The 12,884-nt window shown below is 42.6% G+C and overlaps 1 protein-coding gene across 5 annotated transcripts in view; it reads left to right on the top strand.

Annotated features, from left to right (window-relative positions):
* gria4a (glutamate receptor, ionotropic, AMPA 4a) overlaps window positions 1–12,884 on the top strand; it is a 451,011-nt gene that overhangs the window by 346,039 nt on the left and 92,088 nt on the right. For all 5 annotated transcript variants that reach the window (XM_034167735.1, XM_034167734.1, XM_034167737.1 and 2 more), the window contains exons 12-13: window positions 7,109–7,324; window positions 8,692–8,852. In XM_034167735.1, coding sequence (XP_034023626.1) covers window positions 7,109–7,324; window positions 8,692–8,852 — 377 coding nt within the window. The remainder of the gene's footprint in view (window positions 1–7,108; window positions 7,325–8,691; window positions 8,853–12,884) is intronic.

Genomic DNA, 12,884 nt, shown 5'->3' with positions numbered 1-12,884 from the left:
TTTACACTATTTAGTGTCTGGGGTCATGTCCCTGCAGTCTGTTTGGAGCAAAAAACGGACCCAAGCAACTTTATGTTAGTCTGTTAGTCTTTCTTTTTATTTCTTTTAGTTTCACCTCCCAGGGTTTGATGGGACGGTCCCCTGGGGGGTGATGGGGGGGTAATTGGGTTGTTTTATCTTTTTTCTTTTTTTTTTCTTTTTTTTTTCTTTTTTGTTATGCCCTCTCTTCTCCTCTGACTCCAGCCGGGTGAGCCGTACGTGTCGGCGTTGCTGGAGTGGTGCAGTTTGGTTGTGCTGGGCGTTTCCCAGGTAACCTCTGCACCTGGGAGGGGGGGGGGGGGTTCGGGGTGTTGTTGTTTTTTTTTTTTGTTGATTCCCTTTTCCACCTCCGGCTTCAGCGCGCCTTTGAGCCGTCTGCCATCGGCGTGGCTGAGGTTTGGGGCAGTGGGATATACCCGCAGCTGGTGGCTGGTTTGGAAGTCGGAGGAGTGGCGCCGTTTTGTGCCGTCTGCCATAACCGCTGTTCCACTCCTCCCGGTTGACTTCTGGGGTATAGTCACGGTTGGTGACGCTGGACGTGCTTCCAGTTCCCACTGCACCAAGGGGGTGGGGTTGGGGTTGTTTTGTTTGTATGGTTTTTTTTTCTTTCCTTTTGTTTTCCCCCCAGTTTCCGCCCTCAGGGTTTGACTGTGGTGTCCTCTGGGGGGGAAAGGACTGTGGGTCCATCTAGCCATAGACGGCCGGGGCTGGGTCCGTTGGTCATGAGGGGGGGCGTCTCCTGGGGTTGATGGAACGGTCCTCTGGGAGGCGCTGGGAGCCCCCGTGGGTGACTTTGGAGCCCAGAGGGACCTCGGCTGTGGTTATTACTCCTGGAGTTGGCGGGATGCCCTCTGGGGGGTGTTGGTCCCTACATGTCGTCGGGGGGGGGGGTTAGCATTTTTATTTGCAAGCTTAAGTTTGGCTTGTTTTTCTTTTCTCCCCTTCCCCGGGGTTTGATGGAACGGTCCTCTGGGGGGGGGTGTTAGCATTGTTATTTGCATGCTTATGTTTGGGTTGTTTTCTTTTCTCCCCTTCCCGGGGTTTGATGGGACGGTCCTCTGGGAGGGGGGGGTGGTTTGGTTGTTTGTGTTGTCTTTTTTGTTTTATGACTAATCAGACTGTGAACATGGTTGGACAAAGGCTGACCACACAGGTTTAAGAACTCCTGGCCATACCTGTGCTAATTGACAGACAGAAACAAAGGCAAAGATGCAGCCAGAGGAGAAGACATCAACGTTCTGTTGGATGAAGATTCTGTTGGAAGATGAATGCAGATGCGGTTTCCAGCCATGGTCCCTGGAGGGGGATGTTTCTCCTGGGCCAGGTTTGTGTGGTCGCCGGGAGGCTTCCCGTGAGGGTGGGGTGCTGTTGTGGCTGGCGTGCCTGGCTGGCTTTTGTTTGTCTTTTGTTTCTGTCTTTTGGTTTTCCTTCCAGGTGGTGCGCATTTGGGACTGAGTGGCTGTGTGGCTGAGATATCAGGACCTCACCCTGATCACCTGCGGCTCGTCAGGACTCACAGCTGTGGTGCATCTACACGGATTGGAGCATGGTGGCATTTAAGACTGGAGTACACAGTGTGTATTTGCCAGAGACTCGACCTTGTGACCAGACGGGTGAGATCGTCGTCTCAAGAGCCATCTCATCATCAGTGGATGCAGAGAACGTCCAGGTTTGATGTATGGTCTGTGAATGAGGAGGGGGTGAGGTCTCACGCTCGTCAGCACACTTCCTGAGGTACGTTAGGTTTTGTGACTAACATTTATACAGTCAGTAAATGTGGTGTCCCTCACACCTTATTATATTGAGCTGTTATGTTAGTCGTTTTAATTAGCTTCCGCTGCAGTGAGTTTGTGAACAGGGTGTTCCATGCCTGCAGGGTGGGAAGCTGATTAGTAATTAAGCCAGGAAGTGTTTGCTGTTTGTACACCTTTGAGCGGTCTCTCTGTGTGTTGAGTGTGGACTCACATAATGATTTCTTCATTCACAGACTCGGTTTGTCGCGGCCACCTGGGGGGTGTCGGCGGGGTCCTTGGGTCTGAACTGGTTCTGGCTCCGGACCGTTAGCGCTGCTGGGAGCGCACCGCAATCCACCACGCCAGACCGCGCACTCTTATATTTGTCACATCACTGTTATGTTTATTAAACTCTGTTATCCTTTGTACCGTGCTCTGCTTATTTTATACTGGGTCCTTCAAATGCTGGTCGGTTCTCCGGGCTGCGTCCGACACATAACAGTGTGGGGTAGGTATTTGGTTGAACCCTCATGTGTTTGATGTAAACTGGGATACACAGTGGAAAAATTGAAGATTGACATATTTATTTAGAGGATGTGGCCAACAGTGACCATAAAAAGTCGGTAGCCTTCAAACAAATGCAACTATTGGTAATTTTTTAAAAATAGGTCAAGTTCACCGGCCTTTGAACCCATGCAAAGTACTCCTCCAAGGCATGTACCCACCAAATATGAGATTTTTGCAAGTAATAGGTGCCGAGGTACATTGTGGCGAACAAATTTCAGGTGAAGGATTTGACAGTTGTGACCATTGGTGACCTTGAAAAGTAGGTCAAGGCCACCAACCTTCGAACCCATGCAAAGTACTCCTCCAAGGCATGTACCCATCAAATATGAAGTTTCTGCGAGCAATAGGTGTGAAGCTATGTTGCGGCGAAGGATTTGACAGTTGTGACCACTGGTGACCTTGAAAAGTAGGTCAAGGTCACCGGCCTTCGAACCCATGCGAAGTACTCCTCCAAGGCATGTACCCACCAAATATGAGGTTTTTGCAAGTAATAGGTGCCGGGCTACGTTGTGGCGAACGAATTGCAGCCAGACAAAAGGACGGACGGACAGAGAGATGGAAGGACGGACAGGCGGACACCCCGATGATATATGCCCCGCCTCATGGTGCAAGCGCCACGCAGGGCATAAAAACACTCCAAGAAATTTGTTTTCATCTCAGCGCCATTTAATATGATGGGAATAAGATCTATTTTTCCTGAAATCAACAACCAGCTCAAACGTTTTTGCAGTATTTAACTTCAAATTGTTTTTCCTCACTTCAGGAAACCACCTTTTGCTCTTCAGATCTATACAAAGAGTCATCATGAGAAGAGATCAAACCAATAACAGTTGTGCCATCTGCATACTTAATTATTAAATTGTTAGAAAAGGACGCAACACAGTCAAAGTGTACAAAGTACAACAATGGGCTTAAAACACAGTTCATCAGAGACACAGACCATTGATCTTTACTCTTTGTGGTCTTTCAGTTAAAAAACTAAAAATCCATTTGCAAATGGCATCACTCACACCCAAGAGTCTCAGTTTCTGGATAAGCCTTGCAGGGACAAGAGAATTAAAAGCAGAGCTATAGTCAATAAAAAGCGTTCTAGCCTTGGATTTTTCCTTGTCCAGGTGTTTGTACACTGAGTTCAAAGTAAATGAAATAGCATCCACCACACTTCTGTTCTGTCTATGTGTGAACTGGAGTGGATCAACAGACACAGGGATCTGGGCATTAATGTGCTCCAGCACAAGACGTTCAAAGGTTTTCATCAACACAGACGTAAGCGCGACTGGAGTATAGTCATTTAAACAAGTAATAGGTGACTTCTTAGGCACTGGAATGACAACTGACCTTTTAAAACTGAGTGGAACAGTACAACACCTCAGAGACATGTTAAAGAGATCAGTTAAAACAGGTGCAAGTTGCTCTGAGCACAGCTTCAAAACACGGAGAGGAATGCTGTCCGGCCCAGGTGCCTTCCTGACCTTAGACCTGGACAGGGCCCTCCTTACATCCTCCTGTAAAATCCTGAGACCGTTTTCCTCATAGCTCACCAAAAAGTCCACTCGCTCCCTTTCCAAGGTGTCAAAGTGACAATAAAATGTGTTTAAATCATTAGGGAGAGAGTTACCAAAAGTAACCTGGGCCTCCAAGAGGTGATGGCACTCAGTCCCTTCCACGTCTGTCTTGGATTGTCCTCTCTAAAATAACTCTCAATCTTTTCACCATAGGCCTGCTTAGCAGCTTTAACTGATCTCTCAAAAGAGTATCTGGCCTGCTTATAGACATCAACATCACCAGAGCTGAAGGCTTGAGCACGTTCCTTTAACTTCATGTTCACGCCTGCCTTAAACCATGGTTTTGGCTTCCCCATTGTTTCACAACATTCTTTCGAATACAAGAGTCAATACAGATGTTTATATATCCAGTAACAGTCTTGCAGTATTCATTCAGATCCTCAGATGGAAAGACAGGCAATCCGTAGCGTCAAAACAGCCTTGCAATTTTAATTCATTGTCCTTAATCCAGCACTACAGTGCGTGAAATAGGCTCAACGTATCTACTCCTCTGTATGTACGTAGGAAGAAGTAGAATCGAGGAATGATCAGACCTGCCAAAAGCTGGTCTCAAAGTAGACCTAAATGCGGATTTCACATTATTGTAACAGTGATCCAAAATTTGTGTGCCTCAGGTGGGATGTTTCACATATTGATAGTAGTTGGGAAAAACAGACCTAAGATTGGTCTTATTAAAGTCACCAGCTACTATAACCACTGCGTCTGACTTGGAGTTCTCACATTTTAACATAATGTCACTCAGTTCATCTAGAGCCACAGAAGCATCTGCACGTGGATGTATGTACACTGCACACAAACACATCACTAAAAACTCTCAATGGAGATAAAAGGGGCGGCACTTCAGAACAAGGCATTCTAGATTAGCTGTACGTTTTGTTGATAATAACACTGTCTGTGCACCAAAGATTATTAATAAGGAAACACACACCTCCTTTCATTTTACGGTGTGCTAATTCGATCCAAACGATGAACAGAAAATCCCGGAAGCTGAAAAGCAGAATCCACTATGTTGTTGTGAAGCCAAATCTCTGTCAGGCAGAACACGGAGGAGTCCCGAGCCTCATGCTGGGTCTGGATGCGGCTTAACAGGTCGTCAGTCTGGCTTGGCAGAGACTAAACATTTGCCAGGTAGATTGAGGGGAGTGGGATCCTTGTCGGCTGGCTGCGTAACTTAACCCTCTGGGATCCGAGGGCATTTTTTGGACAATTCACTCGCCTGGCATAAATGTTTTATTATTGCTGTTAACAGCTCTCCCTGCATCCCACCATCAAGTTTTATGTCTCTTTTTTCAGGACAACCTGTACTTTCAGAATATATATGCTATAGTTGTGTTTTATAAGTGTAATAAAGGTTTAATTTAATAAAGGTTTAATAAAGGTTTAAAAAAGTTGTAATTAGATAACCGTCTGATATAACTGGTGTCAAAAATAAATAGCGCTGTTGTCTTAATTTGGAAGCCACTGTTGCACAAATCATACAAATCATACAGCTCATGTAAAGACAGAAAATGCGTGGAATATGATGTTGTTGTTTGTAATTCAGTCTTATGAACATCACACAGATGCAGAATATCCAATCATACCACCCACAATGCTCAGTCTAAAGAACACTTTTCTTATGAATATTGTATTATTATTATTATTATTATTGTTGTTGTTGTTGTTATTATTGTTATTATTATTAATAATAATAATATTCACGGTACAGGGAGTCTTAAACAGGAAGTACTAAATTTTGAATCCACAGTAAAACATGAAATGTTCAAATGTCATACACTTCCTGGATTGACAGACAAGATCCCATGGAATCTCACGGGAACTCAATGGCAATATTTGGAGCTTAGTTATGCACATTATGTACAGTATTATTGTTATTATCATTGTTGGTGGTGGTGGTAGTGGTAGTAGCAGTAGTAGCACCTTGCTACTGTGCTAGGTGGGCTCTAGATTGGGTAGTGTTATAAAATAGGTAGGTGATATTTTTCAATGGTGGTAATAATTAAGTTTCTATGAGTTGCAATGTTGTGTGAGTCCAGAAAGTTTTTAGAACATTAAACCTCAACAATTTTTAGAAGAGGAACTCAACCTTTTTATTTCCTTTTAATTATGTAATTTGTTTTAATGTTAATTTACTGTATTAATGTATTACAATTGTTTAGGTTCTTGCTGTCATATCACACTATTATTAATCAGTATTACTAGTGCTATTATTTATTTTATGATTGATTCTATTTTGTCATTAGATTTTTAAATGGACCACAATGAAGATAAGTGTTTGTACTTTCTTATGTCACCCATGTACTTTTAATGTATTTACAATTATACTATGTACTTACATTGAACTTACTAACATATGCACTCACACTTAATATAAGATGATTTACCCCCCCACCCCATTGGAAAGTTGTGTGAGTCCAGAATGTAGTTAGCAACATCTACTGTTCAGTGTTGTTAGCTAATATCCGTAGCTTCTCCAAAAGTATTAGTCCTGTCAATGTTCTGTTTTTGCGCCATTCATGCTTGACCCAAAATACATAAGCATACCAAATGGCAAATGTCAGCTAGCCACAGTTTCTTCATGATCAAAGTTACACACACGCACGCATTCACAGAGAGCTTATCTTTTTAGCATTCTGCTGCAAGCAGGTGGTTCTATTTTTAGACATACAGAAACTGAGACATGGCAGAAGACATCAAACAGAATTCACTTTTCAGTCATGGTAAAGGCAACGACGGTTAACTCACTCATGGTAACAGCAACACGACACTTAACTAAACTGACTAAACCAATTGAACTACAAAAACACAAATCAATAACACTAACATCATTGTCAAACTAATATGAACAACAGTAACAACATTTAAAACCCCAAAACCCTGAACTCCGATGGTGCATTGCAGCAAATATCCATTGTTTACTGGTTAGTTAAAATTGCTAATTTCTCCAAAAATATTTGTCCTATCAACTTTCACAGCATTCATTGTTGACACAAAATACGTAAGCACACCAAATGGTAAATGTCAGCTCTCCACGGTTTCTGCGTGATCGAAGCCATACACATGCATGCACGTGCACACAGAGGCCACTTGGCTTTTATAATATAGATCACAGCTGTCTGGCTTGCCATTATTGATTATTGAGGTGGAATTTCACCAGCTATGCCAACATTGTTCAATTCTGCCTCCCTTCTCTCTTCATTTCAGAAAGCTGAGATTGCTGTGGCCCCGCTGACCATCACTCTGGTGAGAGAGGAGGTGATCGATTTTTCCAAGCCCTTCATGTCTCTGGGAATCTCTATTATGATCAAGAAGCCCCAGAAGTCTAAACCTGGTGTCTTCTCTTTCCTGGACCCACTGGCCTACGAGATCTGGATGTGCATTGTGTTTGCTTACATTGGAGTCAGTGTGGTGCTGTTCTTGGTGAGTGAAAATGTGGCTTTAAATTTAAATGAATGAATGTTTGATCTGAAGAGAAAACAGATTTCACCTAATCAGCTGTTGTCAGTTGGTGAATTTTGAATTCCATAACATTTATAAGGCAATAAATCCTTCCTGGTAACTGTGTTGATTGTTGGTTGTCCTTTGTAGAGCTTTAAAAGTGTTTGAGCATTGTCAAGTATAATGAGAAAAATTATGAGAAAGTGTTTTCAGAATGATTATTAACCCCTGTAATTGTCAGTTTTCAAATTTTCCTTCTTCCTGCTTCCTTTATGCTGACCATTTCATGCATTGTTTGTTTCTTTACATGTAACAGCAATGTCTCTTCACAGTGATTTTCAGCCTGTATCATAAAGACATTTTTAACAGAACTACAGCTATGGTTCCTTTTTATTTCATTTACATTTATGTTGGTCATATATATAGGGGTGTAACAGCTCGCAACAAGAGAAGTCAGCCCTCGGGAGATCTCGGCCCAGGTTAGGGGTAGGATTAGCCCTGGGCTCAGTTCACACTCAGGGTCGAGTTTGCATCTGGACGACTTCTCCTGCATACTTACAATTTATGGGTATGAATTGAAAATCGGAAACCAATTCTATGTTCTGGATAAGACTGCATCAGACCCCTGAATCTATCTAAATGAACTATGAACTGGCCGATGGCTCGATTTTAATGTTATAAATTGATAAAGCTGTTATGCTGATGAATTAGACTGCATCGAATCACTCTATAATAAAAAGCATTGTTCATTAATTTTAGCATTATGCCCATGTATTTAGATATGTATCCTGTCATTTTATAAGGGAGAGATGCTCACCCCTTGTCTAATATGGAGTAAAACTCCACAATTAGAAAATTCTGAAAAAAAATTGTGCCAGTACACATACACACCCTGCAGAGACTGCAGCCTTTAAATATGAACTTTATAATTTCATCTGGATGCACATGTGATTCAAAAGGATGCATGTCCAATAACTAATTGTTTATAATCAAATTGAAATGTTGAGATTGATACAGTCAAACCACTAATTTATGCTTCAACTTTTTTGAACACCTTGTGATTGACTGATTATGTTTTTTTAATATAATAATTAAAAAAAATGGACTCTGCTCTGATTGCTTGAAGATTTCTGCCACCTGAATTTCGCATTTTTTAATCACCTTTCACTGAAATGTCTGGGTGATGTGCATTTTTATTGATGCAGATCAAATTCATTCATGAGTGAAACATGAGAGAATTTAATGTTTGCAGTGTTGGTGGAAGAACTGTTTGTGAATTGTAAATAGCAAAACCAAACAAAGTAAAGAAACAACACATGAAGCTAAAAATTCTTTTTGTGTTGTCTCAGGTGAGTCGCTTCAGCCCCTACGAATGGCATGCTGAGGAACCAGAGGAGGGCGCCACAGAGCAAGGCCCCACTGACCAACCCCCCAATGAATTTGGCATCTTCAACTCCCTCTGGTTCTCACTGGGAGCCTTCATGCAGCAGGGTTGTGACATCTCACCACGGTGAGGGGGAAGTGTGTGGTGCAGGCGGCATGTATGTAACGCAGAGTCACACAGAGTGAATTTGCAGGATGGCAACATTAAAGAACATGTTTCTCTTTGTGCCATTCTCTGGTACTCAGAAATGAAGCCAATTAGAGTATCCCAGAATCCTTTGCGTGCTGGGGAGGGAGGCTTGATAATGGCTCCACTTAATGCTAACTTTAACTTTGAAATGCCATAGACATGCTTAACCTCTGATAAGACTGAAATGATGGTTCTTGGTCCAGTGAGACATCGGCATCAATTTGACCAGTTAACGCTCAGCCTCAGCTCGTGTGTCATACATCACACTGACAAAGTGAGGAACCTTGGGGTAATTTTTGATCCTTCGTTGTCCTTTGGCCTCCACATTAGAAATATTACTAGGACTGCTTTCTTCCACCTGCAAAATATAGCGAAGATTCGTCCCATCCTGTCTATGGCTGATGCTGAGACCCTGATCCATGCATTTATCTCTTCTAGATTGGACTACTGCAATGTTCTATTTTCTGGTTTACCACAGTCTAGCATTAGGGTCTCCAATTGGTTCAAAATGCTGCAGCCAGACTTTTGACACGAAGCAGAAAGTTCGACCACATTACACCCATTTTGGCATCTCTTCACTGGCTTCCTGTCCCAGTGAGATCAGATTTTAAGGTTCTGCTACTAACCTATAAAATTATTCATGGACTGGCACCTCCCTAGCTTGCTGACCTAATTAAACCTTACGTACCGGCCCGGGCTTTACGTTCTCAGGGTGCAGGACTACTTTGTGTCCCTAAGGTGAATAAGAAGTCTGCGGATCACAGAGCTTTCTCTTATCGTGCCCCTGTTCTGTGGAATGATCTCCCTGCGTCAATAAAACAGTCAGATTCTGTGAAGATTTTCAAGTCCAGACTTAACACGCACTTATTTTTCCCTTTCATATGGTTTGCATCCTGTTACAGTTTTGTTTTATGCTTTTTACTCTTTTAATTCATTTATTAGTAATTGGAGCGGGCTGCGGCCTCAACTTTACCTAAATTCTGGGTCTTTTAGTGAAGTTTAGGGCTAGTGGCCAGCGATCACCTTAGAATTTCTCTGTTTTTCTTGTTTAATGCTGACAAATTATACAGTATTTTTTGTCTTTCTGATGCCTGATTCTGTTTTTTCTCTCTGTTTAAGGTGCAGCTCCATCCAGAGATGGGAGTTGTATTCGTGTTGGCGATCCTCCTGTCCTGTGTGCCAATAGCATTTCTTGTATATTCGTCCGTGAATTGTTCTGTAATTTATGTTTGTAGCATGGCCCAAGCAGAGGGTCACCACTTTGAGTCTGGTCTGCTTGAGGTTTCTTCCTCAGAGGGAGTTTTTCCTTACCACTGTTGCTCTGGAGGTTGGTAAGGTTAGACCTTACCTGTGTGAAGCGCTTTGAGGCAACTCTGTTGTGATTTGGCGCTATATAAATGAAAATAAATTGAAATTGAAATTGAATGCTAACGTGTTAGCATCGGTCCCATTTTTAAGTTATAAAATACATCTATCAACTGTTTCAGAAGACCATAACAGGTTGATTTAACATAAAAAAGGTAAATATTACTCAGTCATATGCACTTTAGGGTTTTAGCAGGGAAAAATTAAGATAAAGCGAAATAAAACAAAGAACCAATGAAGCAACAGATCGAAGATCGAAGCACTTCTTCATTGGTTCAAGGTTCAAAGCAAAGCCGTGCTGCAGAAATGGTTGATTATACAGACTCGCTTCAGGGTCTGTAATCAATGTAGAGAAATGATAATTTTCCTGACAAATTCCCCTCAAAAACAACGACCACTCTGAAGGACCAATAAGGGAATCGTTAAGCAAAAAGGTTATTGATGTCGAAGGATCAAATCATTTCTTAAGGATACCCAAAAAGAACCGGTTCCCGACACACAACCCTAACAGCAACACGCTTTTTTTAATATATAACATTCACATTAAAGACTCACAATTATCTTAGTTAAACACCGAAATACATATACGGAAGTGTCAAATCTTGCAGTTCCTTGAATGGCCCCTTGAGGATGGCTCCAAAAGCATGTCACTCCCCATGGAACCCCATGTTAAAGTGCTCAACTTTACAGCAAAAATACAACATATTTGCAGGGTGGTACAAAAATGGTTTTAGTCTCTACATATGCTTTTTTCATGACAACAGGGGATTTTTTTTAATGAATAATTAGGGATGTGGTCACTTTGAGTGACAGCTGTGTGCCAGTTAGGTATGTCCAGAGCCTCACTAGCAGAGGTCACCAGGACCAGTGGTTGCTCGCTGCTTTGTTTGCCCTTTCTGAGTATAATGCTACGTTCACACCGGGCGCGACGTGAGCGACTGCAGCCACAGGTTGCCATGTAATCCCTATGTAAGGACGCGTTTTGGCGCCAAACCACGCAGCGCGACGCAATGGACGCGAGTGAAGCGATGCGAGTGAAGCGATTTTGAGCGTTTTGCGCGTTTGTGGTGCGATATTGCGTCGCGTCACATCGCGTCACGTCGCGTCACGTCGCGTTGCCCTCCTCCCCAAGTTCAAAAATCTGAACTTTTTCGTCTCGTCACGCCGCGATGACCAATCAGGGACTGAATATGTAGTGATGTGGAGATGTCTGGAGTTTGACTGAAGATGTGAACATGTCTGTATCTGGTAGCAGCCTGTGAGCAGGACTTATGTCTCTTTTGTCCTTTATTTCACAATCACAGCGTTTTTGAAGCAAGCAGCAGCCTCACAGCAGCGGGGAGCGGAGTTTCTTTTTATTTTTATTTTACGTGCGCGCGAATCGTCCTGGAGATTATTTTACTTATTAACTACACAGCTGTATAATAAAGCAAATGGTGACTGGTTTCTAAACACAATTATGACAGAGTTTTTGGAGCGAGGAGCAGCCCTACTTGCAGCAGCGGGAGCGGAGCTTTTTCCTTTTCTTTTTCTTTTACATGTGCGCGCAAGCGAATCGTCTGTAGAGAATATTTTATTAATTAACTACACAGATGTATAATAAAACAAATGGTGACTGGTTTCTAAACACAATTATGTTTTTTGGGGGAAGAGCCAGCTGCAGCAAGCAGTGGAGTTTCTTTTTTTTTATTTATTTATTTATTAATTGTTTACATGTGCGCACGCGAACAGGACAGTTGATCCTCAAACTGGGTCCCACAGAGGTGGAAGGACTGCTGAAAGTGGCCGTCACCCAGACACAGCTCCTGCAGCAAATAATGATACTCTCTGTATTGGGAGCTTTCCACAGCAACTCGCTCCGTGTGATCAAGGTCCGTCATGTTAGCTTGACTGACAACCGGAGCCGGCGAGCGGAATGGAAGCTCCTCCTATTGATCACGCACCGGGGCGAATTTTCGCGGCGGAAGTCCACCCAAGCAGAGCGACACACCGGGCGAAGGAGGCGCGTCCGTCGCCTGGCGACCCACACGAATTTGTAGCATCTGATCACGCCCGGTGTGAACGCGGCTTTATATTACTGTGCGGTTAATTTTCATAAACGGCCCATTAGAGAAGTGTGTCCTGTAGTATTTCCCTTGAGTGAAACTTCAGGATTATTTAATTTATATGTTAACATCGTTTGCACAAATTTGCAGGTATCAAGAGCTCATTGGCTATCTCCACTGTTACGCTATGGTGACTGAGGCTTATATGCTGGTCATAATTTTAAACCTCCATAATGAAAAATGCTGCCCAGTCAGCAAAAAATAAATAAAATTAAAATAATAATAATAATAATAATACATTTTCACTGTCCAATTATATGTGGACCCATCTGTATACCATGAAGCCCCTGCAAACACGTCATCATTTGTGTTACTGTGTTTGCGCTCTGTCTGAAGATTTAGCAGTTTGCCAGGTGTGTATGAATTTTTAATGGCTCGCTGAAGTCTCTGAGTCCAGCAGTACTTTTAGTGTATTTATAGTTATATGACTATGGCATTTTATTATTGATAGCCCAAGAATGCAGTTTAGTGAAATATGCATGACCATCTTCCCCGAGAC

Source organism: Thalassophryne amazonica, chromosome 4 (assembly GCF_902500255.1).
Source record: "Thalassophryne amazonica chromosome 4, fThaAma1.1, whole genome shotgun sequence".
NCBI classification, from domain to species: domain Eukaryota; kingdom Metazoa; phylum Chordata; class Actinopteri; order Batrachoidiformes; family Batrachoididae; genus Thalassophryne; species Thalassophryne amazonica.
This window is presented reverse-complemented; position numbering and strand designations above follow the sequence as displayed.